Source organism: Schistocerca gregaria, chromosome 3 (genome assembly GCF_023897955.1).
Source record: "Schistocerca gregaria isolate iqSchGreg1 chromosome 3, iqSchGreg1.2, whole genome shotgun sequence".
In the NCBI taxonomy this organism is placed as follows: Eukaryota; Metazoa; Arthropoda; class Insecta; order Orthoptera; family Acrididae; genus Schistocerca; species Schistocerca gregaria.
Genome location: NC_064922.1, coordinates 171,215,036 through 171,238,316, shown reverse-complemented (window position 1 = coordinate 171,238,316; position 23,281 = coordinate 171,215,036). Strand labels below are relative to the sequence as shown.

At 36.6% G+C, this 23,281-nt stretch overlaps 1 protein-coding gene across 1 annotated transcript in view; it reads right to left on the bottom strand.

The window, feature by feature from the left end:
- LOC126356178 (hemocytin) overlaps positions 1–23,281 on the bottom strand; it is a 438,196-nt gene that overhangs the window by 299,274 nt on the left and 115,641 nt on the right. Inside the window, exons 16-20 of the mRNA XM_050006942.1 lie at positions 21,126–21,321; positions 14,960–15,155; positions 9,974–10,062; positions 681–900; positions 390–560 (exon numbers count right to left, since the gene is read on the bottom strand). Of these exons, the coding sequence (XP_049862899.1) occupies positions 390–560; positions 681–900; positions 9,974–10,062; positions 14,960–15,155; positions 21,126–21,321 (872 nt within the window). The remainder of the gene's footprint in view (positions 1–389; positions 561–680; positions 901–9,973; positions 10,063–14,959; positions 15,156–21,125; positions 21,322–23,281) is intronic.

Below are 23,281 nucleotides of genomic sequence, written 5' to 3'. Positions count from 1 at the left end.
ATTGAAGTGGGACCCATGGCAGTCCAATGCAATGTTGGCTTCTGGTCAGTGGAAGGTGATACAATGCTTTTCATTTCACCAGTCCACTCCACACCAGACAACAGCAAACAGACAACACTTACATGTCCACAACTATTACAGTTCTCCAACACCGAGCCAACACTGTTGACAAATCTGTTCTGATGTTTATGTCATGCCGACAACATGATGTATGTCCCATGTTGTGGCCACATTGTGTAGTCCAGTACCACGCATACTGTACTTTCTCCTGTTCATTAGTTCCACACACACACATCATTATCATGGCAGTGTACCTCGTATGTGCTGCAATGTCACAGTACGACAAACCTATTTCCCATAGACTAATTAATTAATGGACATTAGCTTACCACACTCTCTGACAGAATGTCTCCAATCAATAGGTACATGGTTGCGGCTACATTCTTTGGCATATGCTGCAAGTATGGGGCACAGGCATTGGTTCACATCAAGCTGACATGAACAGACATCATACAGGCAGTCTTCATAGAATGGCTGGGGATCCACTGTGTAATGACAGTCTGAAAAACAACAATCAGCTTTACAACTCTAGTTAACAGTGTGAAACAAGAGAAAAATTAAGTGGCACCGGTTCCAGATATTACTATTTATAACAAAATCATAAATTAAAGAAGCATTACCAGCAAAAACTGTTCCATGCAACTTGCTGCAAAGGCGAATGGCTGCTTCTTTGTTCTGAATATTATTGTCACAGGGATGAGATGATGTTTTCTCAGGTTCATCTGCACACTCTCCTTGTGTCTTCCATTTATTGGCAAATGCTGCAATTGTCTGTTCTGTGTCTCCCTCAGGTGTCAGGAAGTCATCTTTCTGGTTTGAGTTGAAGGTACCACACAAACCCTATTGAAAATAATAAAAGATACATAATCAGCCTTCAATAACGAAGTTTAATTTGGTAAAAAAATCTTTCAAAACAAATCTGCAATCCAGTAATTGTAGGAAAGAACACCTACTTACAAACTCATGGTATAAACAAAAATTTGAAATTGTTTACAGTAGTTTGTCTTACAAATTTCCAACATCTTATAATGTCACAGATTTCTTTCATATCCTGAACTGAATGATTATCAGAATACCCACCAGAACACATAGAGATCAAGCTAATATTGTCAGCAGTAACAGAGTGGCAAATGCCACAGCCACAGCAGGTGCTAAGAGAGTCACAGGGAGCACTGTTAGCAAGAGCACCCTCCAGGAAGTGGATAACATAGGTGAACCTCATGAGATGCAGTTGCTCTCAAGCACTTCTACATTTGCACTTTGTGTTGGCTACTGAATCCTGTCTGTGCATATGTACACTGGACTAGCTTACATTGATGGACCTTCTGCTTGCTTATTTCTTTCTGAACAGTGTAAGCACAGGATGCAAAGACAATTCTTGGTTCTCCATTACAGACTCACACGCAGATGTTCCTTGTGGACTTGTTTCAGTCAAGCTTAGGATGACTTTGCTTGTCAGAGCCAAGATTATTTTACTGATTTATTGATTGTGTTTAAATGAGTGCATTTTGTATTGTTCAATAGGCAATTAAAAAAAGAGTTTCAGTTTTTATTTCTATGGGAGATCAATGTGGGTAGAACCTAAATTTGTAACATCAATCAGAGGACTTGATTGTACTTATTAATTTTTATCATTAGTTACATATCATAAACTATCCTAGTTACTTCTCTAAGTCCCAAAAAAAAAAAAAAAGAGTCACAAGTAACAATATCAGAGAAGGAAAGTTGCTACTCACCATATAGCAGAGATGCTGAGTCATGATAGGCATAACAAAAAGATTCACACAATTATAGCCAATTATAGCTTTTGGCCATTAAAGCCTTTGTCAGCAGTAGACACTCATACACACACAGGCACACACACACTCATGTAAACGCAACTTGCACACACGTCTGCAGTCTCAGACAACTGAGCTGTGATTTCATTCATCTGAGACTGCAGACGAGTGCGAGTGTGCAAGTTGCATTTGCATAAGTGTGTGTGTGTGTGTGTGTGTGTGTGTGTGTGTGTGTGTGTGTGTGTGTGTGTGTGTGTGTGTGTGTGTATGTTTCTATTGCTGACAAAGGCCTTGATGGCCAAAAGCTATCACTGTGTGAATCTTTTGGTTGTGCCTATCGCGACTAAGCATCCCCACTGTATGCAGCAACTTCCTTTCTCTAATATTGTTGCATTCCATCCTAGATTTTCCATTGTTTGAAGAATCACAAGTGTTATTCAGGTCACATAAAATCAAATAAAACACCATAAAGCAAAATTTTGGAGGCTTAAAAAAAAAAAATAAATAAAAAATAAACTTATCTGTGTGAAGTGCTAGGAACAAACAAGCTCAATGGAGATGGTGTTTCCACTGCAAGATACTTTGACCAACGTTAAATGAATGAAAGCTAAGAAAAATGAGTGTGGTGTGGAAACTATCCCAAAAACGTACATGAGATGTCAAAAGACCCTGAAGTATAAGCCCTTGTTGCAGAACAGAAGGAGGTGGAAACTTGTTAGGACATGGGGCTCATGAAAAATTCAGAGATTTTGAAAATACAAAGATACCACTCATGTTGTGTGATCTGAGTAAAGCAGTTGACTAAATTCCCTGTTATGTCTTACAAACAAAACTGGAATTTAAGAGTGAACACACATTAGACATACTCAGTAATACCATACTCAGTCCTCTACAGAATCAAATTTTCACTCCTAAAACAGCTTCAAACATCTCATTACTCTAGAAATAAGTTAAAACTGAAGTGTTACAGCATGTCTGGGTGACCTGCTCTCAGTTTGAAGAAAAGCTAGGGTGTCATGCACCTCAGTGTTTATGTCATTGTATCTCCTGAACTGCATGTCACACAGTTATATAATTTTTCACAAACTTTCAGTAGTATATGTGGGTAAGGTCTGAAAAATTTGGTGTGGATAGAATTAGTAGCAAATGCATAATAATTTGTAGAAGGTTTACTACACAAGAGCAAAAATGTAGCAAGCAATAAACTGTTTCTTTTCATTACTGTGTGTGTGTGTGTGTGTGTGTGTGTGTGTGTGTGTGTGTGTGTGTGTGTGTGTGTGTGTGTGTAGGTGGGTGGGGGGAGTGTCAGCAAGGAAAACATTCAAGAAAGTTTGAAATCCTGTATTAAGTTTGTTTGTAGTAGTTAAGTGCCTCAATCTCAAATACGGGATGAATATAGTCGTGATAATTTGCACACTGTCAGTTACACTACCCCAAGAAATATATGCAGCTTTTAACATTAATAATTGACTTATTTGTTAAAACTCAAATATTAGATTATGGCATTTAATTAGTGGATAACAAGAACATTTTAAATTTTTAGATTCAGATAACAATTATATGAGATACTGAAAGTCAAATCCTTGTTCCCCCTGAAACCATTAGATAGGCACCCTGGAACTGGGCCTCAGTGTTTTTAGCAGTTTAGTAATGCAAATGTCTTCCTATTTGAATAATAAAAGACAATTTGTCCTTGTCAGAAACAGCCACTCTCCCTCAGAAGAAATTATTACTCATGCTTAACTGCAATCTCCTCAGGCTCTTCTTTTTCACTGTGGCTATCAATGATCAGCCCTGTTGTGTAATTAGAGTCAATCATTAATTGTTGCTGACAGTGAAACCTTGCTTACTTCACACTACAATGCCTTAGCTCTTTATAAGATAATGCATTGAATTGTTTTTCGGCTAGTCAACTCCTTTGCAATTGATACGAAATTCAACGCATTGTGTAATGTTTCTCTATAAGAATAATGCAATTGGATGTCTCAATTTTCTAGGAGCTTATATACATTCAGAACTCAATTAAGAAGAATCTACAAAAAGGTCTCATGGGTCTCCTATCTCATGTGGAAAGCTGAGTAACAATTATTTCTGTATGTCATGTTCAGGTTCTTCCAGTCATGTACTTAATGTGGCAGAAAAAAAAACAACAAAAAAGTGAGGGAGAAGGAGAGAGATTGTTCTTACAATACTATTGAACATTCATTCCCTTTTTTCAATTATAGGAGTACCATACAATTGTGATATTTATGTCTCTGTCCTCTGTTTAAAACTAGAGCAAATTCTGATACTGCAAGACAGAGGCTATCAGAAACTGTAAATTTAAAGAGAGTGAGAAGCCTTAGAATGTTTTGTCAATGCCACTGAACAAATGGAAAACAAATCTGTCTGAATCGGACAACTCATTTTACCATACATAGTTTTCAAAACTGTAGCTGTATTTATTGAATTGTGTATGCTACTGTTATATATACTATATGTAAGTTTCTAGAAATGATCACTAGATGGTGCTACTGAGATCTGATATGACTATAGTTTTTCAACTTGTCATTCATCATTGTTCAAACAATGGTAGTTCTGAAAATGGTTGGGTGGTTCGTTAACAGTGACTGTTTCAAGAAAAAGTGTGATGAAAAAATGGAAATTTTAGATGAAGGTTTTCACTGAATGATTTTTTACAATTTTTGTAAAGGCATTACTCAAAAACCTATTGCATTGTTTAACTCCTGGTAATCAATCACCTTCAGATAATACTGTTTACAGTTCATCTACAGTAGTCCAATGTAGACAACTGAAATCAATTGTTGTTCCAAAAAACTTGCACAAAATGATATAAGACACATCCCATGTAACTTGACATGAGATAAAGGCATCCTAGGCATGTCAACAGTCCCAAATTCAATTTTGCAAGGACAGTTATCCATGAAAGATATCTTCACCCACACTACACAGTTTGACAGAAGCTCAAAAACAGGCTAGTGTCAATTGGTGTATGTAGATGCTCAAAAATTAAACTAAAGAAATGAAATATCCATACACAATATTGCCATTGGAGATGAAACTTGGACATATAAATATAAGCCAAAAACTGAGCAGCTGGTGTTTCAAAATGGAACCAAAACTAACAAAACTGACTTGTTTGTGAAGCACTTCCACAAAAATGACTGTATATTTCTTTGGTTGCATTGAGAACGTGTCAGACATTGTTTCAGAGAATTAAGAACAGTTATTGCTAAATACTATACAACAATTTATTTATAACAAGTCATTGATGAAATTAGGAAAAACAAACAAAAATGTTGCATTGTTCTACATTGTGTCAAACAAAATGTTAAGAAACTGATTATCTGACAGGGAAAATACATTGAATTAATGTCTCACTGCCTGTATTCATGTGATTTATCACCTGACAATTTCTTTTTTGGTCCCTTATGTCAGACAGAAATGGGTAGACTATTGCTTTGGCAAGCTTAATACATTTTACACCAAGCCACAGAAGTTAGTAGAGTTCTGACATAATTATTCAGCATCAAATCCACATTAACATAACATGAGACTAGCACCATTGCAGAGCGAATACTTTGGTAACAGCGTAACATTTCTTACTCTTCCCACTGTGTCCAGCCACATTCAGAGTGATACACTTTCCTCAACTTCATTGAGCAGATGAAAATGACTATCCAATTTGGAATAGATACTTTATGTTTTCAGTAGAACAAGTTTCATGTTGCTAACAAACACTTGGCTAACCACTCCTCTAGATTGTATGTTGTGAATGCTTACTACTTGCTGGTGTTCATTCACACGAACGCTGTTAGTATTAGGTCAATGTCCACAATCAATGACAACTATGCTGCACATCTCTACAATACAGTTGCGACTTTGACTGAGCAGGCTTGCAGTTCAGTGAAAGGCTGCTCCACCTAATATGGTATGTGAAGTGCACTCACATTCACACCAGAAAGCATGTTGCATGCTACATAATTCAAAACCATGTGAACAGAGGTCAAATTTTTAGTGGTGTTAAGAAAACTTCAGAGGAAGTAATTTTTCACTGACTTTAATATTGTATTCTGATATTAGTTTGTGGTGCTCTAACCACTGGCAAAGAGAACTGTGGTGCAGTGAGAGGGGTATTGATCAACTAATTTCATTTCATGATAAGCAAACCATTAATCAAAGAGCTACAGCCATCATAATATGTGTGTACTGAATGTGAATGAACATTATCTGTGATACATTGTGCCACTGATTAAAGACAATCAGGGATGCACAAGCATACAGTGTAAGTATTTGTTTGTCTATTTTATGCAAGAGTTTTCAGAACATAACAACATTATTTCTGAAGTTTCATTGGTTTTATTCCCAGCAGTATTGAACTGCCTAACTGCATTAACACAAAGGTTTCAGTATGACAGGACAGTGCTGTTCTGCCATTCCAACTGGGGAACTATTACCTCGAGGTTAGTCATTTGACAGCAGTTTCCACCAAGTTTGTTACAAATTAATTAGAGCTTGGATATTGACATGAGAAGTACAAAAACAGGTTAAAGACATTACAATTCCTTATAATGTTGTTATAATATTACAAAATGAAACAATCAGTAATGAAATAATGTTATTATTATAATATTACTTCTCACTGCACAAATGTGTTCTTGGCTAGTCATAAAGTTTGTTTCACGAGTACACTTCATTCCTGTAGTGATAGCCTACTAGCATTTTTTTAGTGTTATTATTTCATAAACTTTAATAATGCCAGAAAGGAGGCACTTGTCTGATTCAGAGATAGAATGGTATCTTTTAAAAAGTAATGAGAACTTTGGTGACAACTTAAAGATTTGGGAAGACCAGGGTGGTGAGCAAAATGAAAGTGCTATTCATTCAAAATCATCTGACAACAGTAAAAGATTGGAAGAGAAGCCACATTATGCTATTGTGTTTATTAGTTCAGCTCACCACCACTTTTTATTCAGTGGTAAGGATGGTATAAATGTGCCAATACTACTGTTGCCAGTTGTTAATTTTATAAATTGTGTCAACCAGGCTGTTTTTAGATTACTTTCAGACACTGCTCAGGAGGCTGGAAGAGAAGTATGCCATATGTTCACAGGAGAACAGTCGTACAAGAGAAATTTTACAGCAGCAGAGAGGTCTACTTTGTATTCACTCAGTTTGGATCCTGATACTGTTACCTCATCGGTGATTAAGATAAATTCTACAGTTATGCTGGATAAGTATAATTATATCCTGTGTGTACAGTTGAGTTGTTGTTTCCATTTTTTGCACACTATTTTGATAACTGGCCCCTGACATATCACAAACGCAGTTCTTGCTAAGTAATCCAGTGAAACATAGACTGAGCTGCGGTCAGGTTGTGGCATCTCTTCCAATGTTTGACTCTTGCCAGATGTTGAATTGTCCCTCCTATATTACACTGCCTTCCAAGGGCCCATAAGGAAGGAATTTCTCTTAGGTATGCTGTCAGTAACATAGGTTCTCTGACATACTGTATGGCAAACTATCTTGCTATTCTATTGATCCCATTAGTAGATCAGTATGTACACCACATTAGCAATTCAGCACATTTCATATAGCAATCAGAGTGACTATACAGGATTGACTCTGATATTTTACTAGGTTTCTCTTCATTAAATTAATTGAAGTTTGGTTTGGCATTCAATAACTAAAGAAATGCAACATGTTTTGATTTCCATTTATTTTTATTCAATGACCAGTTCATGTGGGTTCTTTAAATGACCTACACATATAAATAAATACTCACACCATCCCCATGCTGCAAAGACATTTTAGGGAGGTTTGATCATCTCAGTAAGCTAACAGAAAATTCAAGGTTAAAATAGCAATTATTTTATGTACCTCATTTATTTTCACCGATCTGTGTCTGTTGGTCTTTTTGAGCTGGTGTGAGAAATACATATGCAGTTGCGTTCCCTTAGTATGATTAAGTGAAAGTTATAGTATGCAGAAGTTGCAAGTTTTCATTCTACTATTGAGCTACATCCTAACTTCCCTCTTCTGATGTGACAAGGTCTTGTATTTTTAAATGGACATTTTTGGAGATGAAACACTGCCACAGCTGCCAAAATGTTCTTACATACACATATCTACACCTGCAGATGTTTCTGTGCAGATAATATTTGGTGCAGTTAACAATAATTGCTACAGCTCTCAACAATCCACATTATCTCTCCCCAGCCCTGATAGGTTCTAAGAGCAGACAGATGAATTTGCGATGGGGATCTCTTTGTGATATTGTTTCCAATCCTTCAATGGAGGATTTCAAAGCTCATGCCCTGGAATTGGAAGCACTGAAACCTGCCCCCCGCCCCCCCCCCCCCCCTTTTTTTTAATATGTAGACGGTACTTTAGTTACATGGAATTATGCCAGTGGAAATTTGCATACTTCAATCCAGTTCATCTGAAAACTTGCTTTATTATGGAGATGGAAAAGGATGGTTGCCTTCCCTTTCTTAATTTGTTAGTCAGGAGGAACAATGACAGGATGATTGTACAATGGCATGAGTTGTTTATAGGAAGCCAGTTCAATCTGATTTGTATCTTCAGTCTGATGGTTGTCACCACACGGTTCAGCATCAGAGGGTACATTGTGCCTTTGTTCATAGAGCCCATTATTACCTCAGACTCTCAAAGTTCATCAGATGAGTTAGCCCATATTGAAGCTACCTTTCACCAATTGACCAATTGTGGATCAAACGAGTGACAGGAATAGTGATTTGGCATCTAATTCTACAACTTCCTTGCCTTATGCAGGTTTTATTCCCAATAGGAATGGTTGCATTTTGAAGAAACAAAGTTTTTTGCCAATAATCTAAGATTAGGTCCCATTTTCAGGACTGTAAACCATGATCCAGGTTTGCACAAGGCAGAGGTCTAACATATCCCATGAAGAAGCTGATCTCGTGCCCCACTGCAGACTGTTAACAAAGATACAAGCATATGGAGTAGATACCCAGATATGCCTCAGAGACTTCTTAAGTAACAGAACCCAGTACATTGTACTCAATGGTGAGTGATCATCAGAGACAAAGGTATCATCAGAAATGCCCAAGGGAAGTGTGTTAGGATGCTGTTATTTTCTATATACATCAATGATATGATGGACAAGGTGAGTAATAATCTGTGGCTGTTTGCTGATGATGCTGTGGTGTGCAGGAAGGTGTCAATTATTGAGTAACTTTAGGAGGATACAAGGTGACTTAGACAAAATTTCTAGTTGGATGATTTTGCTTAAATTCTACTTGAGATCCTGTGGTTTCCATGGTCAAACAACAAAGGGTATGGGTGATAGTGACACTAGAGGTTTAGGGTGTGTATTGTCTTTCTGCATTTGCTGACTTTTGTTTCCTTGTTGACGTAATTCCATCCAGCAAGGAGTTAAGTTGCCATGCACAGCGATCTTTTGTTTCACTTGTGCCATCAAAATATCAAGGTGTTCATCAGTCAATATATTAGAGGTTGTTCCTTAGACATTGCCTAGCTGCATACCCCATAAGTTATCTGAACATTCAATATGCTACATGCTGGGAGAAGCTCAAGTATTACAACAATAGATTAATGGCCATGTGCACAGATGCATTTAAGTGTTCATTCTTCCCGTGCTCCACATGCAAATAGAACAGGAAGCAACCACAATATATGGTACAATGTGAAGTACCCTTGCAAGACCTTTGCCTGTTGTTTGCAGAGTACGGAGGCAATTGTAGATGTGGATGTAGATGTAGACGTATGCATTAGAAGGGGCCTTTTTGAAACAGGTGTCTTACTAGTGTGTACAAGACAACGTTCCTTTGTGTGCAGCAGCTATTTGCAACTATTTCATACATAAAAAGATATGTAATTTTGTAGAAAAGAAGTATCAGTAATGTTTTTTCTAATTTTTTACTGCATATCAATTAACAACCACTGAATCAATGAACAAATCAAAAATTATTACACCAGTGAAATCATTGCTAATTATGTGTCCAGTGCACACTTCACAATCAGAAGCAACTTTGTTCTTATGTATATGCTATTACAAAGATCCCATACCAGAAAATTATATTTATAGAAAGTATTTCAGATAGCAGTTCCTAATGGGCAACAATGCTTACCTTTGTTTTTCCACGAAGACTGGGGGGTGCATCTACGTAGACTCGTGTAGCTCCATCCCAAAAGACTTTCAAGCCATTTGGAAGCTTCACTATGATATTAAGAACACATTTATTACACAATCTTTCATGATTAAACTAAAGCACAAATAAATTAACTAGTACACAATAAACAGAACTAATTACCTACAGATAGAATCACAAGATGTGAACAAGGCAGCTGTTCTCTAATCTCCCTCCCCACACCCTCACATTGAGGTATGTTGTAGCACGCACTTTACTAACACAAAAACAATGGCTTTTAGTGTGTGTGTGTGTGTGTGTGTGTGTGTGTGTGTGTGTGTGTGTGTGATTAAGTTCAGTGAGTGCGAATACAAAAGTGAGTGAAAAAGAAAAGAAATAAATGAATGAAGAACAAGAAAAAAGATTATACAGTAAACTGGAAAATTTAATAGTGAAAATGAAAGAATTTGTAAAATACTGGGTGGCGGGGGGGGGGGGGGGGGGGGGGGCTGCAAGAAAAAAGGACAGCATGAGGTAAGAGATGAACAAAAAAAAAAGTGAAAGCAGCCATGAAAGAAATATGATGAGTGGAATAGCATGTAATATGGTACAAGAAGACAGTCAGACTATTCTTGGCAATACAAAAACACGCAATGCAAAAAAATAATTACTCAATAAAAGTCAGCAAGCTGACATTGGAAAGAAGTGTCAAATGGGAAGAATAACACAGTCAGTGTCATTTTCATTGAACTTACATCACAAAATGATACAGAGGAGCACATGCTGCTATATGGAATGAGAAAGACTTATCATATAAAACTTCAAAACACAAAATTAACTTAAAAGAATAGCTTATCTCATGCTAGCATGTTTGCACCATGTTCTTTACTATTTACACTAATACCCATAATAATAAAAAATAAAAAATAATAAAAATATAATGCTTCAATTTTTCAAATGATACAGCAGTCTTTCCATAAGCCTAAAGCTTCAAAAGGATAAGGAAAGAATTACAAAAGACCCCCCCCCCCCCACCCTCCCAACAAAAACAGCCTACTATATAAAATGTAGTGAAGAGAAAATTCAAAAAATCGCCAAGAAGATGCAACCCATTAGTTAAATGTGACTCTGTGAGACAAATAACTACATCACTGCTAAGCATCCAAATAATTAAAACTGGCCGTGGACTACCCTTTTATGCAAAAATGAAGCAAACTCCATGAAAATGTAATAATGTATCAAGTTACAACACATGTTAACTATCAAGTTTTTTATATGCTGCACATCAAGTAGGAGCTGCAAGAACCACATCCAGATGCAATCTTAGGCCTTCCTATTGACAAAGGATGCACCTGTCGACTTAATTCACTGAACATACTGAATGTGAGCAGCAGAATGAAATTAACAAGATATCTGTTATTAATTGTCACAAAAAAGAACAGTGAGGTAGAGTTGTTTGCTTATGATGGGATCTGTAGGTTTCTGTTTTGACTGTATGTCAGCTAGAGTATGTCAGAAGGGATTATAAGTTCTAACTGATACAGATAATGCTGAATCAGGTACTAGATATATAACATAACAATGAAGTTGTTAAATGATTCGCCTAATTTTGTCTAGAAAATTCAGTAAAAATACTGAATACTAAACGTAATTTGGTCTTTTCAAGCCAACTGTTAATAAGCAAAGAAAAGTAGTTTCCTCAGTTCCATTTGGGCAACAACAAAAATCATTTGTATATTGAAGAGAGCAGATAACATTTCTAAGGAAGGTCATTAATGTCATACAAGAAAGCTTTTCATATTTATTCATAAAATTTTAAAATGTCTGCTTTATAATTAGTGACCATCCTACAAGAATCAAATTTCATTTGTATCACAATTTGTATAACCTGTGTTTTGTTACGGTTTATTGGGAATCTTTCTATTTACTAGTTACAAACAGAACCACTGATGAACTTTTCCCTTAATTCCATAATGATCCAACTTATGGAAAAGTACAGAATGGTCCACACAATCAAATACTTTATACAAATCAGAGAAGATACCTATTGTCCTCAAATTATCATTTGGAGGTAAATGAATCCACGGAAATAAACATGGAATGTCTCATGCATTCACCATACATCAGTTATACCTACTCGCTGACATAGCCTCACACTTCATTTATAGATGAATTACTTCCAACATTGAAAGAACTAAGAATGAAAGTATTCCCTGCATGTGGTGCTGCCTGTGGTGAGAAATGTGTGGTTCAGAAAAAGCTTTCTGTATATTGCTGTAGTTATAGAAAGTAAGTGATTAGAGTGAAACTATCAAATGGAGCAGTAAAACTGGTAGTTCAAATGACATTCCAACTAGAAATCTTTTGGCAGTCTTCCTTTTTTGCTACACCATACACAGAACAGAATCAGAGAGGTACTTTGCAAGAGAAACAAACAAACCAGGGCATCTTACAACATACTGTGTGACAGTGGTGTCACATATTACCTTCTAATGATCCATGCTAATTTCTGCACTATCCAAGAAAGAATACATTTTAACAGCCAATTTTATAGTCATTGAGGCTAAAATTTGAAATAAATAACTAACCACTTAATGTAGTCAAGGCCTGAGTGTTTGTAAATTATATTCTTTACTGTCTTGCAAACCTTAGTAGGCATTCCATCACAGTTAATCAGTCATTAGAATTCACCAGACCTTGGCTGCCATTAGCAAGACATACACTAATTCTCACATAAGAATTATTAACAATCAGCTGAAAACTGCTCCCACAGGAGCACAAAAAAGGTGAATGTGCTCCGCATTGAAAGACTCTGACAGGAAAGTGGAGAATCAGCAGTCTCAATCCTTATTCCTTCTATCCCACAACAAATTTTGGCATGAAAACATATTTGCGCTCTTTTAACGTAGAACATTCTAAATCCTCTTTGAGACCTAAACCTATGTATGGTCCCCCTCTTCTTTCTTTTTCATTTACCACTGTCTCTCACTATCTTCTCTCTGTCTTTGGCTCCCATTGTCTTTCATTCCTTTCACTGTCATTCTCTCTCCCACTATCACTGTCTCCTCTCTCTTTTACTCCCACTGGCACCATCTCCTTTCTCTTTCACTGTCAGTCACTGTCTCTCATTCAACACAAAAATATGGCAAATATGTTTGCAGGCCAAAAGTTTTGGTGAGGAAGGAGGAATGAAGATTGAGGAAACTACATATTGACTTCTCAGTTGGAGTCTTTTAAGGAGGAGCATATTCACTTTTTTTTGTGATCTGACAGGAGCATGTTTCAGTTGGTTCCCTTCTTTTCCCTGTTACTGCTGGGTGTGCTGCTTATATAAAATGAATTTTGTAGGCCAATAAAGTTTTTGATAATTTGTTTATATACTTTGACACAACAAATAAATACGCATAATATAAGGTTAATACAAAATTGTCTTCCATCCAATACAATTTCACTTTAGACTACCTTATATAAAAATGCACAACATTTTTAGGCTAAACCTACAGTATTCAAAGAATCAGTGTTTAATTTGCAAATAAAAAGAATTTTGTATGACAAAATAATTTTTTGTAAAGCGCTTAACCTGCCAGGTGGCACCACTGAACAATTTCCAGGTCACAACAGCCTGTATATGTAAGAAGTGCCCATTACACAGAGACAGAACATCAAAGTCTTATTGGTGAAAAATAGTAATTAAAAACACAGTTTGAGGAATGCAGAACCCTTGTGATTACTCCAAAACCCTTGTCATGTGTTCACTACGTCACTTAGAATTATGTTTATGCCTTAGACCAGATATTGTGTGCATAAGAACAGTACCTCTGAAGATTTGGATCTTGATAATGGATAATGATATCAAAAGAAATTTTTTCCTGGGAACACCATCTTAAGAACATACAGTAAAAATTTCAATGATTTTTCATGAATAGAAATTGTAGTAGTGGACATCCACACAATTCGATACCCAAAAATCATTGTTTTTCAGGGTTTTCTCAGGACTGTCCCTGAACAAATCGTGCTTTTATAAGCCATCTTAGGCCCAACCTAGCCCACACCTAATGCAAAAGAACCCACTGGTTTACTCAGTTTGCCTGGGCTGGGGGAAATGTGTACTGTTGAAATTTTGGCCCTGTCCTTCCTTCCGATAGGTATACTAAAGTGCCTTAGGTCACGGGCTATCCAAAACACTTGATCCATTATTTTTGTGATCAACAGCACCCAAAATATGACTGACTGAAAAATCTCATCTTGGTACACGGCTTTTTGGAACATTGGTACTATGCACCATCAATCATGGATCAATTCCTTCTATTCTGTTGCCATTCTTTCCCTCTCAAATCACATCTCCAGTTACAATCTTCCTCTCCAATCATTTAATGTAACATTTAAGGCCTGATATAACATCTCTTTGAGCTCTCAGATTGATGTATTTAGGATTTAACCTGGTTTTTTGATAACTAAACATTCCCATCATATCACGCCTGACAGGGTTGGAAATCATTCCATTCAGTTTCTTGGAGGTGATTAATTATTTTTCAATCAAATATGTTTGTGCTTATCATGAGATGACATCTTTGGTGAAACATGCACATTAATTCATCATGAATGGAGGCTGAAGGAGAATGAACAAAGGCATGTATCACTTGAATCCCATGCTTGATGTAACTAAGGTATGTCTATGTAGTTGTAATAGAAGTATTTGAACATATTAGTAATTAGTGTATCAAAATATATATCTTATTGATAAAAGTTGTGAATATGGAAATCAACTACAAAATAAAGTACACCATATCATGGATTTATTAATTTTCTAGTGTTTTTGAATGTGTCTCCTCCCTTCAAGTGTCAAAATTTTGTCTGTGGTTTATGTTTAGAGTAGACTTAGATAGTTCATATATTTTGTTTTAGGAGTCACAGTTAATATGTAATTTACATTGTGTTTGTGACATATTGTCCTATATGACAGTATTAAAGTATTAAGTTTCTTACCGACGACAAACATTGATGAAGCTTCATGAATGTATACACCAGACACATTGACAGGAAGCTCATCTGGCACACGGCCATCCACTAGCACCTCTCGGTTCTGTAGTAGCTTCACTTCAATAACGTCATCAATTCGGACTGTCACTGCTTTGTTGCAAGATGGCATTTCCCCTACCACAGATGCTGGGAAATTCATGGCCTGCATAATTAAATACATGATATTCAATAACTTGATTGGAATTTAGTAACACAAGACTCTTCACAAAAGATCTTCTATTAAAACCATTAGAATATTTTAGAATCACCGTATCATACAGAATAAAAATAGACAACAATCTCTTTTTGTCACTGAAAGACACCCAGTACTATTATTCACAGTATTAACAGATAGTGCACTTTTCTTGTTATTCTTTCTTCAGTTATATTTGTAGGGGGAAATATACAGTTATTTACAGGGTGCATATATGGACAGGAAAAAAATCCATATTTTTCCAGAATTTCCTGGTTAAAAATACACTTTTTCGTGGGTGAAAGTACACTTCTTCCGTGCTGAAAATACACTCTAAAGCCCTGGTGGAAGTACTTTTTTCCAAATCAAGAGAGAAATATACATTCTATCCAAGCTGTAAAACTTATCAATCCTTTGATTGGTGAAGGTTTTACACATTGATATACAAGTTCCCGGCACCTTAGGAAACAAATCATAGCAAAAAAACATTGTGTTTTGGAAAAATCTTTATGTTTGGCAACACTTAATTTTTGCTGTTTTTTTGAGGGTGTAGTGAAACAGGAGTCTACATGCACAGCTTGAATTGCAGCAGCTGAATATTTCTGACAAGCACAATTATAAATTTAACTACTGTGCACCAAACATTTCGTGGGTTATGTGGCTGACTATGTGTTCCATTGAACACTTCGTCTTTTCCCTAGAAAAGCCAATCATGGTCTCTTTTTTTTTTTTTTAAGGATAATTATATTTTTTTGCCATCATAATTGCATAATTTGTAATCTATGAAAGAATTAAAATAAATCTGAAAAGCTAACCTGCAAACTTGGCCTTTTTTAGTGTGTGTAACCCTTTAAGATATATCAGACACACATGTGCCAGTAAAATTTTTGATAATGGCTCAAATGGTTGGTCTTCTGGGCTCAAAATTTTTCAAAGTGGCTTGTCCACTGTGATAAGTTTTGAATGAGAGTCTATTGCTCCATGGTTTACAAAATTCACTGCACATTCTCACATGCAACACAATATATAGTGCATAAAACAAAACATATTTTGACAGTAATGCTGCTCAGACCACCATTTGCAATATGTTACTGTGACCTGTTAGAAGTGTAAACAGTTATGATGTCACGCACATTGAAACAAGGCCCAAGAAAAAGACACAGTGAAAACAGTCTGTTCTTACAAAGTACTGCACAGTCTTTGACACATTTTGGTGTTGCAGACACCTGTGTATGCACTGAATTGTAAATAGCGCATTTTCTTTGCAACTAAAGTTTTATTTTGGTGTTATTCTTTTGTTTATGTTTTATTGCTGCAGTATTATTCTGGAGTAGTAGAGTAAAGTAAAATTCATTGTTAGAGTACCAGTTATTACATCTACATCCACATCTATACTCTGCAAAACCACTGTGAGGCGCGTGGCGGAGGATACATCCCATTGTACCAGTTGTCAGGGCTTCTTCCTTTTCCATTCATGTATGGAGTATGGGAAGAATGACTGTTTGAAGGCCTGTGTGCATGCAGTAATTATTCTAATCTTATCCTCATGATCCCTATGTGAGCAATTAACAGTCAATATTACAAAAATTTAATTGAAAAGTAAAACAACAAAAAATACCCAGAATTCCAAAAAATTCCCAGATTTTTCCAGAATGAAAAAATTCCCAGAATTTTTCCGGTTGTCCTGGGACATATATACCCTGTATCTAGAACTTATACTGTTGAGTACAGATGTGGTACACAGTTGGACCCCAAGGAATACGACCAGAAATGAATTTTCTGAAAAGGGCACTAAAAATTGTTGTGCTCATGATTCTATTTTATCTGTTTTAAGACAAATCTATTTTGGAACTATACACTCCCACCTGAAATATGGTATCGAGATTTGGGGTGGGGCACCAATGGTATATATGTAGCCCAGAAAGAGCAATTAGCATAATAGCTAATATTAGTAAGCATCAGTCCTGTAGAGAATATTTCATTAAGTATAACATACTAACAGTGTATTCATTGTTCTCAGAATTATACTGTTTGTAAAGGAAAATATGGAGGATAATGTAATCAATAGTGAAATCCTCAATTATAATATAAGAAAATGAGAGCATTGCCACATAAAATTTAATAACAAAAGAGCAACAGATCATAGTCCATTTTCTGTTGAGAGACATTGTTATAAAAGATTGCCAAATAATATAAAATTGTTAAAAGGAAACAAATTTAAGACAAAATCAAAGCAACTGTTACTTGATAAATGTTTGTGCTCTATTAAGGATTTTTAATGTTGTTGTGTATAATTTACCTTTACTTCTAAACCTTTTTTAATGTTCTTGTGTTTGTAAACTAACTATGTCCATGACTGTTAAGTTATTATGGACAAATAAACCATTTATTTATTATTTAGTTCAAGTGTCTTCATTGACAAACTGCTCCCACAACAATTTTCATAACTTTGATAGGATACCGTCTACCATAAAAAAAATCTTCTTAAGTGCAATAATTTCTTTCATAAACTGCTGCACCTACACTCAGCACTTCTCAGTGGCACATATTCCTAGAAACCCTATGCATCAAGCATGTGAAACTGGACCTATAAAATACATTAAATGTTACCAACCAGTCACAGAGCATTATATGTGCAATGTGAAATATTTGAATATATAATACCCATGTGACTAAATTCCTTAGCAATGCAAAATAAGAATAATGATTCTCATTGTTTTCACAAAATACAAATCCTTATGTATAATTCTATGTTTTGTCAACATGAGACATCCAGCTATAAATATACTTCATGATCTTAAATAGACTGTGATAAATCCAGTCACAGCATTATCCCAGAGTAATTGTATGCCTATGAAGCAAATCTGAGTTAAACTGAAAACCAAAGACAGAACTTTCAAATAAATAATCAGTTCACAGGTTTTCTCTGTTGCATCTATGCAAATGTTTGCATGCATTCATCTTTGCAAATGTTTCACACATTCATCTTGTTCCTATAGTGAGCTAAGAGCTATACCGAGTATCTCAATCTTGGATACTTGCAATAAACAATTAAAGCAGCAGATTGTTTAATTATTATCATTATTATTTCTTATTATTTCTTTTTCTCCTATAATGGATGCCTTCCCTCAATGGGCATTAAGTGAGTCCAAATTGTTAGCTGTCATGGGGGAAGTCGCATATTTACTAACAGCGCTCTCTCTTCTGGTAAGCATCTTAAATGGGATAATTTTCACCTGCAATGTATGTCACACACAGTCTAACTGTAAATCAATCAATTGAAGCCTTTACTGGTGTCTCCAAAACTATTCTCATCAAAGTAAATATGAAGTTACCAGAGACCCCAAATCTGTCTCTGCACAAATGCTTAGTGAGACAGAAAAAAATTTAAATGATAAATTATCTACATTTTCGAGTCAGTCATTTTTTGGTGAAGAAACTGTATAGGAACTTTGATTTGGACTTACCTGTATCAATCAACCCCTTAAGTCACAACTGTTAATTGTAGCACTATCTTTACAAATGTTCATTACTTGTATTGATTAAACAGATACTGAACCTGATGATTCAAAAATGAAACCTAAAATTCTATTTCAGAATGTTTTCACTGACAAAAGGTATCCTTCAGTTTCTTGCTTTATCACATAGAAATAAAGCTAGGTGTAAGAAAGATACACTGAAGTGACAAAAATCATTGGATACTTCCTAATATCATGTCTGACCTCCTTTTGCCTGGCATAGAGAAGCAACTCAACAGCACAAGAACTCAACAAGCTGTTGAAAGCCCGTTCCAGAAATATTGAGCCGCAGTGCCTCTGTAGCCATCCATAACTGTAGAAGCATTGAGGTGCAAAATGTTGTGCACAAACTGACCTCTCAATTACATACCATAAATGTTCAATGGGATTTGCAGCAGGTAGTCTGGGTGGCCAGATCATTCACCTGAACTATCCAGAATGTTCTTCAAACCAGTTCTGAACAACTGTGGCCCAATGACATGACACTGTTGTCTGGGAACATGAAGTACATGAAAGGCTGCAAGTGGTTGCCAAGTAGCCAATGTAACCATTTCCAGTCAATGATTAGTTCCAATGGACCAGAAAGGTTCATCCATTCCTTGTAAACACAGTACACACTATTAAGGCGCTACCACTAGCGTGCCCAGTGCTCTGTTGACAGTTTGGTTCCATCACTTCATGAGGTCTTTCTCCACAATTGAACTGTACCATCAGCTCTTGTCAACTGAAATCAGGACTTATCTGACCAGGTAACAATTTTGCAATCATCTAAGGTCCAACCAATGTGGTCACGAGCCCAGGAGAGGTGCTGCAAGTGATTTGCTGTTAGAAAAGGCATTTGCGTTGGTCATCTGCTTGCCACAGCCCATTAATGCCAAATTTTGCTGCACTGTATTAACAGATACATCCCTTGTATGTCCCACATTGATTTCTGTGATTATTTCATGCAGTTTTGTTTTTCTGTTAGCACTGACAACTCTATATAGACACTATTGATCTCAGTCCTAGGTGAAGGTCGTCAGACATTACGTTGTCAGTGGTGAGAGGTAGTGCTCGAAATTTGGTGTTTTCGGCACATGCCTGATACGGTGGATCTCAGAATATTCAATTCCCTACGTTTTCTGAAATGGAATGTCCCATGTGTTTAGCTGCAACTACCACATCTGTTAATTCCATTTGTGCAACCATAATAACGTCTGAAACCTTTTCACATGAATCACCCGAGTAGCTCCGGCAATGCAGTGCCCTTTTATACCTTGTGTACACAATACCACCACCATCGGTGTATGGACATAGTGCTGCCCCATGACTTTTATCACCTCAGTTTGTGTATCTATAGAATTGACAAACAACTAAAGTCTAAGGGAAAAAGGCAAGATGTGAGGCCATGGTAGATTCCTTATTAAATATTACACTGACTGTGTACTAGACCTGCACCATTTCACATTACTGTTTCATAAGATACATATGACTAATCAATTTGATAGACATCTATAGGATATCTGTTTAGGTATGAGATTATATGAAGAATTTTTTCCAGATAGAACTACCGTAGTTTATTTTAGCAATTACAGTGTGCAGTACTTATTCACAGAGAATATAAAAAATGAAGAAAAATGCATGAAGCAAGAAATACAACAAAAGATGGATCATGAGGTAGAAAAATAAAACACTGAAGCAGATCAGGCATTAAAGTGGCTGGCCACGGTGGTCTCGCAGTTCTAGGCGCTCAGTCCAGAACCGCGTGACTGCGGCGATCGCAGGTTCGAATCCTGCCTCGGGCATGGATGTGTGTGATGTCCTTAGGTTAGTTAGGTTTAAGTAGTTCTAAGTTCTAGGTGACTGATGACCTTAGAAGTTAAGTCCCATAGTGCTCAGAGCCATTTGAACCATTATAGTGAAAAACGCAGTTACAGGGCAGAAAAACGACAAAGAAGGATGTCTCCCGTTTAGCCATTTCCTTGTGTAGAAAGGACACAGATGAGATTTCTGAAAGAAGCAGTTAGTTACACATTACTTGATAATAAGGTAAATAGGGATATCCTAATGAAGTTAAACATATTTAATCCCAATGAAGGAACAGTGGAATAAAAGAAATATGGCAAAAGCATATAACAAAGACACAAAAAAATGCAACACCAAACTCATTGTTGAATTATAATGAAAAACAAAAGAGACTGGTAGACCAAAGAAAGGATGGAAAGAAAAAAACTTGAGAGTGGAACAAAAATGACAGAGTTTAATTATTGTTGATTATAATAATGACGATTAATTAAAAAAAGACTGTGAGCATTGTCTGTGTTTTCATGCCATATGAAAGGAAAATTTTTACAGTTAAGTAGTAGTGACATAGACTTTAACAGATATAAGGTATGATATGTTTCATTATGTATATACAGCATTAAATGTAATTGATGCTAACCTCAGAAATGGATCCTGCACATGCAACATTCTCTGTCTCAATACTAAAATCAGCTCCCTTTACAAGGTGGTATGAACATTTTCCCATAAAGTCATAACGACGACCATCAAATGTCACATAATGTGGGTCACCTACAGATGCACACCGAGCAGAGCAATGTGTCTGTGTGCACACCCACTGACCAGCTACACAGGTGCTGAAACATGAAGAGGTCAATTATTCAAAATGTTTTTGTACTTATTTAAATAAAATAACAAACAACTAAAACAGTCAAAGCACTAAGTACTGGAAACATCACCATTAACTGGAACTATAAATAAGTTTACGTTCATTTTTGACTCACACCTCAAGTTATTTAGAAAATAATTTAACACTTTAAAACACGTACCCATATCCACAGAGATGTTGTGGATATGATCATAAATATTTTCAGAGATAGCAAAGGTAAAACTGCATGCTGGCTGAGAAACCTTAAGAGACAGACTCAACCACCCTAAATGGAGATGTCTCCTTACCTCTTGCCTTGAAGTATGAATGATGAGACAAGTGAAACTATTTTGTATACATGACTGCGATGAGGTGTAGCAAATAGTATTGAATTTGGATTGTTTACAACAGTGAGAGAAGTGAGAGGGTGAAACGTAGTGCCAGTAGATAACCTACTGTCCCTAAACAGCACTAAGAGAGTTGCTGAACTGCCTGTATTGTAGAATATACAAGGGAGAAAATGAAACAGGGCAATTTCTATAAGAAAATAAATGAATCACTATAAAGGAACTATGCAAATTGGTCACAAACTGATATTCATACACGTATTACCAGCAAATGTAAAATTGTAAACTTTGACAGCCAATGGATGAATATGTGACACTGCAGAGCAATTTCATCATGCAGCTGAGAAGGCCATCTGAATAGGAAAGATGCCACTATTCAACAATGTTGGCAGGAACGAGTGAATTATGGGCAAACATAGCATCAAGAAGGAACTGGCCAACCTGAATAAAATGGCAGAACATGAGGACCACACAACTGTTGGAGAGGCTCTCAGAGCCCCAGATGCTCATTATCATCAATCCGACATACAACTGGAGCTACTATTAATAGGTGCCTCACCGAAGCGGAGCTGAGCTCATGTACCCCTCACACACACTTCTATTGAACTGCGTACACTAACAAGTTTGTTTTCAATTGTGTCAGGCACATTTGGCCTCAGATGTAACTCACTGGGGGTAGAAGTATCATCAGTGATGAGCCTTGCTTCAAACTGAGTCTTGATGATGAACCAAGAAGCGTCTGGATATGCCCCGGACACTGGTGGGATACCAACATGACTGTTGTCCACCATATGGCCTGACAACAAGGAGTGATGATCTGGGGTACCATTTCATTTCATACCAGGAGCCATTTGCCTGCCCTCCAAAGCATCATAACAATACAACAGTACATGATCAATATTCTACGGCCCATTTTGTTGCCCTGCAGGGCAAGCCATCCCAGGCTTACATTTAAGCAAGATAGTGCCTCCCTGTGCATGGTGAGTGTTTCTACTGCTTGTGTTCACACTTGCTAAGCCACATGTCAGCGAGCAAGGTTGCCGGATCTCATCCCAATTGAGAACATTTAGAACTTTTTGTGCAGCACCCTCCAACCAGTTTGATATTTTGACAATTTAACATGCCAATTAGGCAAAATTTGGTGTGATATCCCTATGGAGGGCTTCCAACAACTCTGTCAACCAATGCAAGGCCGAGTAACTGCTTGTATAATGGACAGAAGTGGACCAACATGTTACTGACTTGCTCAATTTATGAAGCTGTTTCTCTTGAGTAAATCATCAAATTTTTCTGAAATGTAATTATTTGTTTGTCTGCACATGTACATCACATCTACTGGTTTCCAACCCATTCAGATAACTCCTTCATGGTGCTACTTTTTTTTTGTTTTAGAGTCATTATGTCAAGACTGAAATATGACAGAAAATTCAAAAAACCAAACAGTGAACTAAATGACGCAAGCTATTTTTAAAAAAGAGAGAGGGACAAAGGAGAAAGAAAAAACAGGGTAACAGAAGAGCATGCAGTGCCAGCTAGCTGCTGTTTCATTCTCTGCCATATGGTGTCATTTGAATGCAGCATGGAAGGGCACAAGAGTCAGCA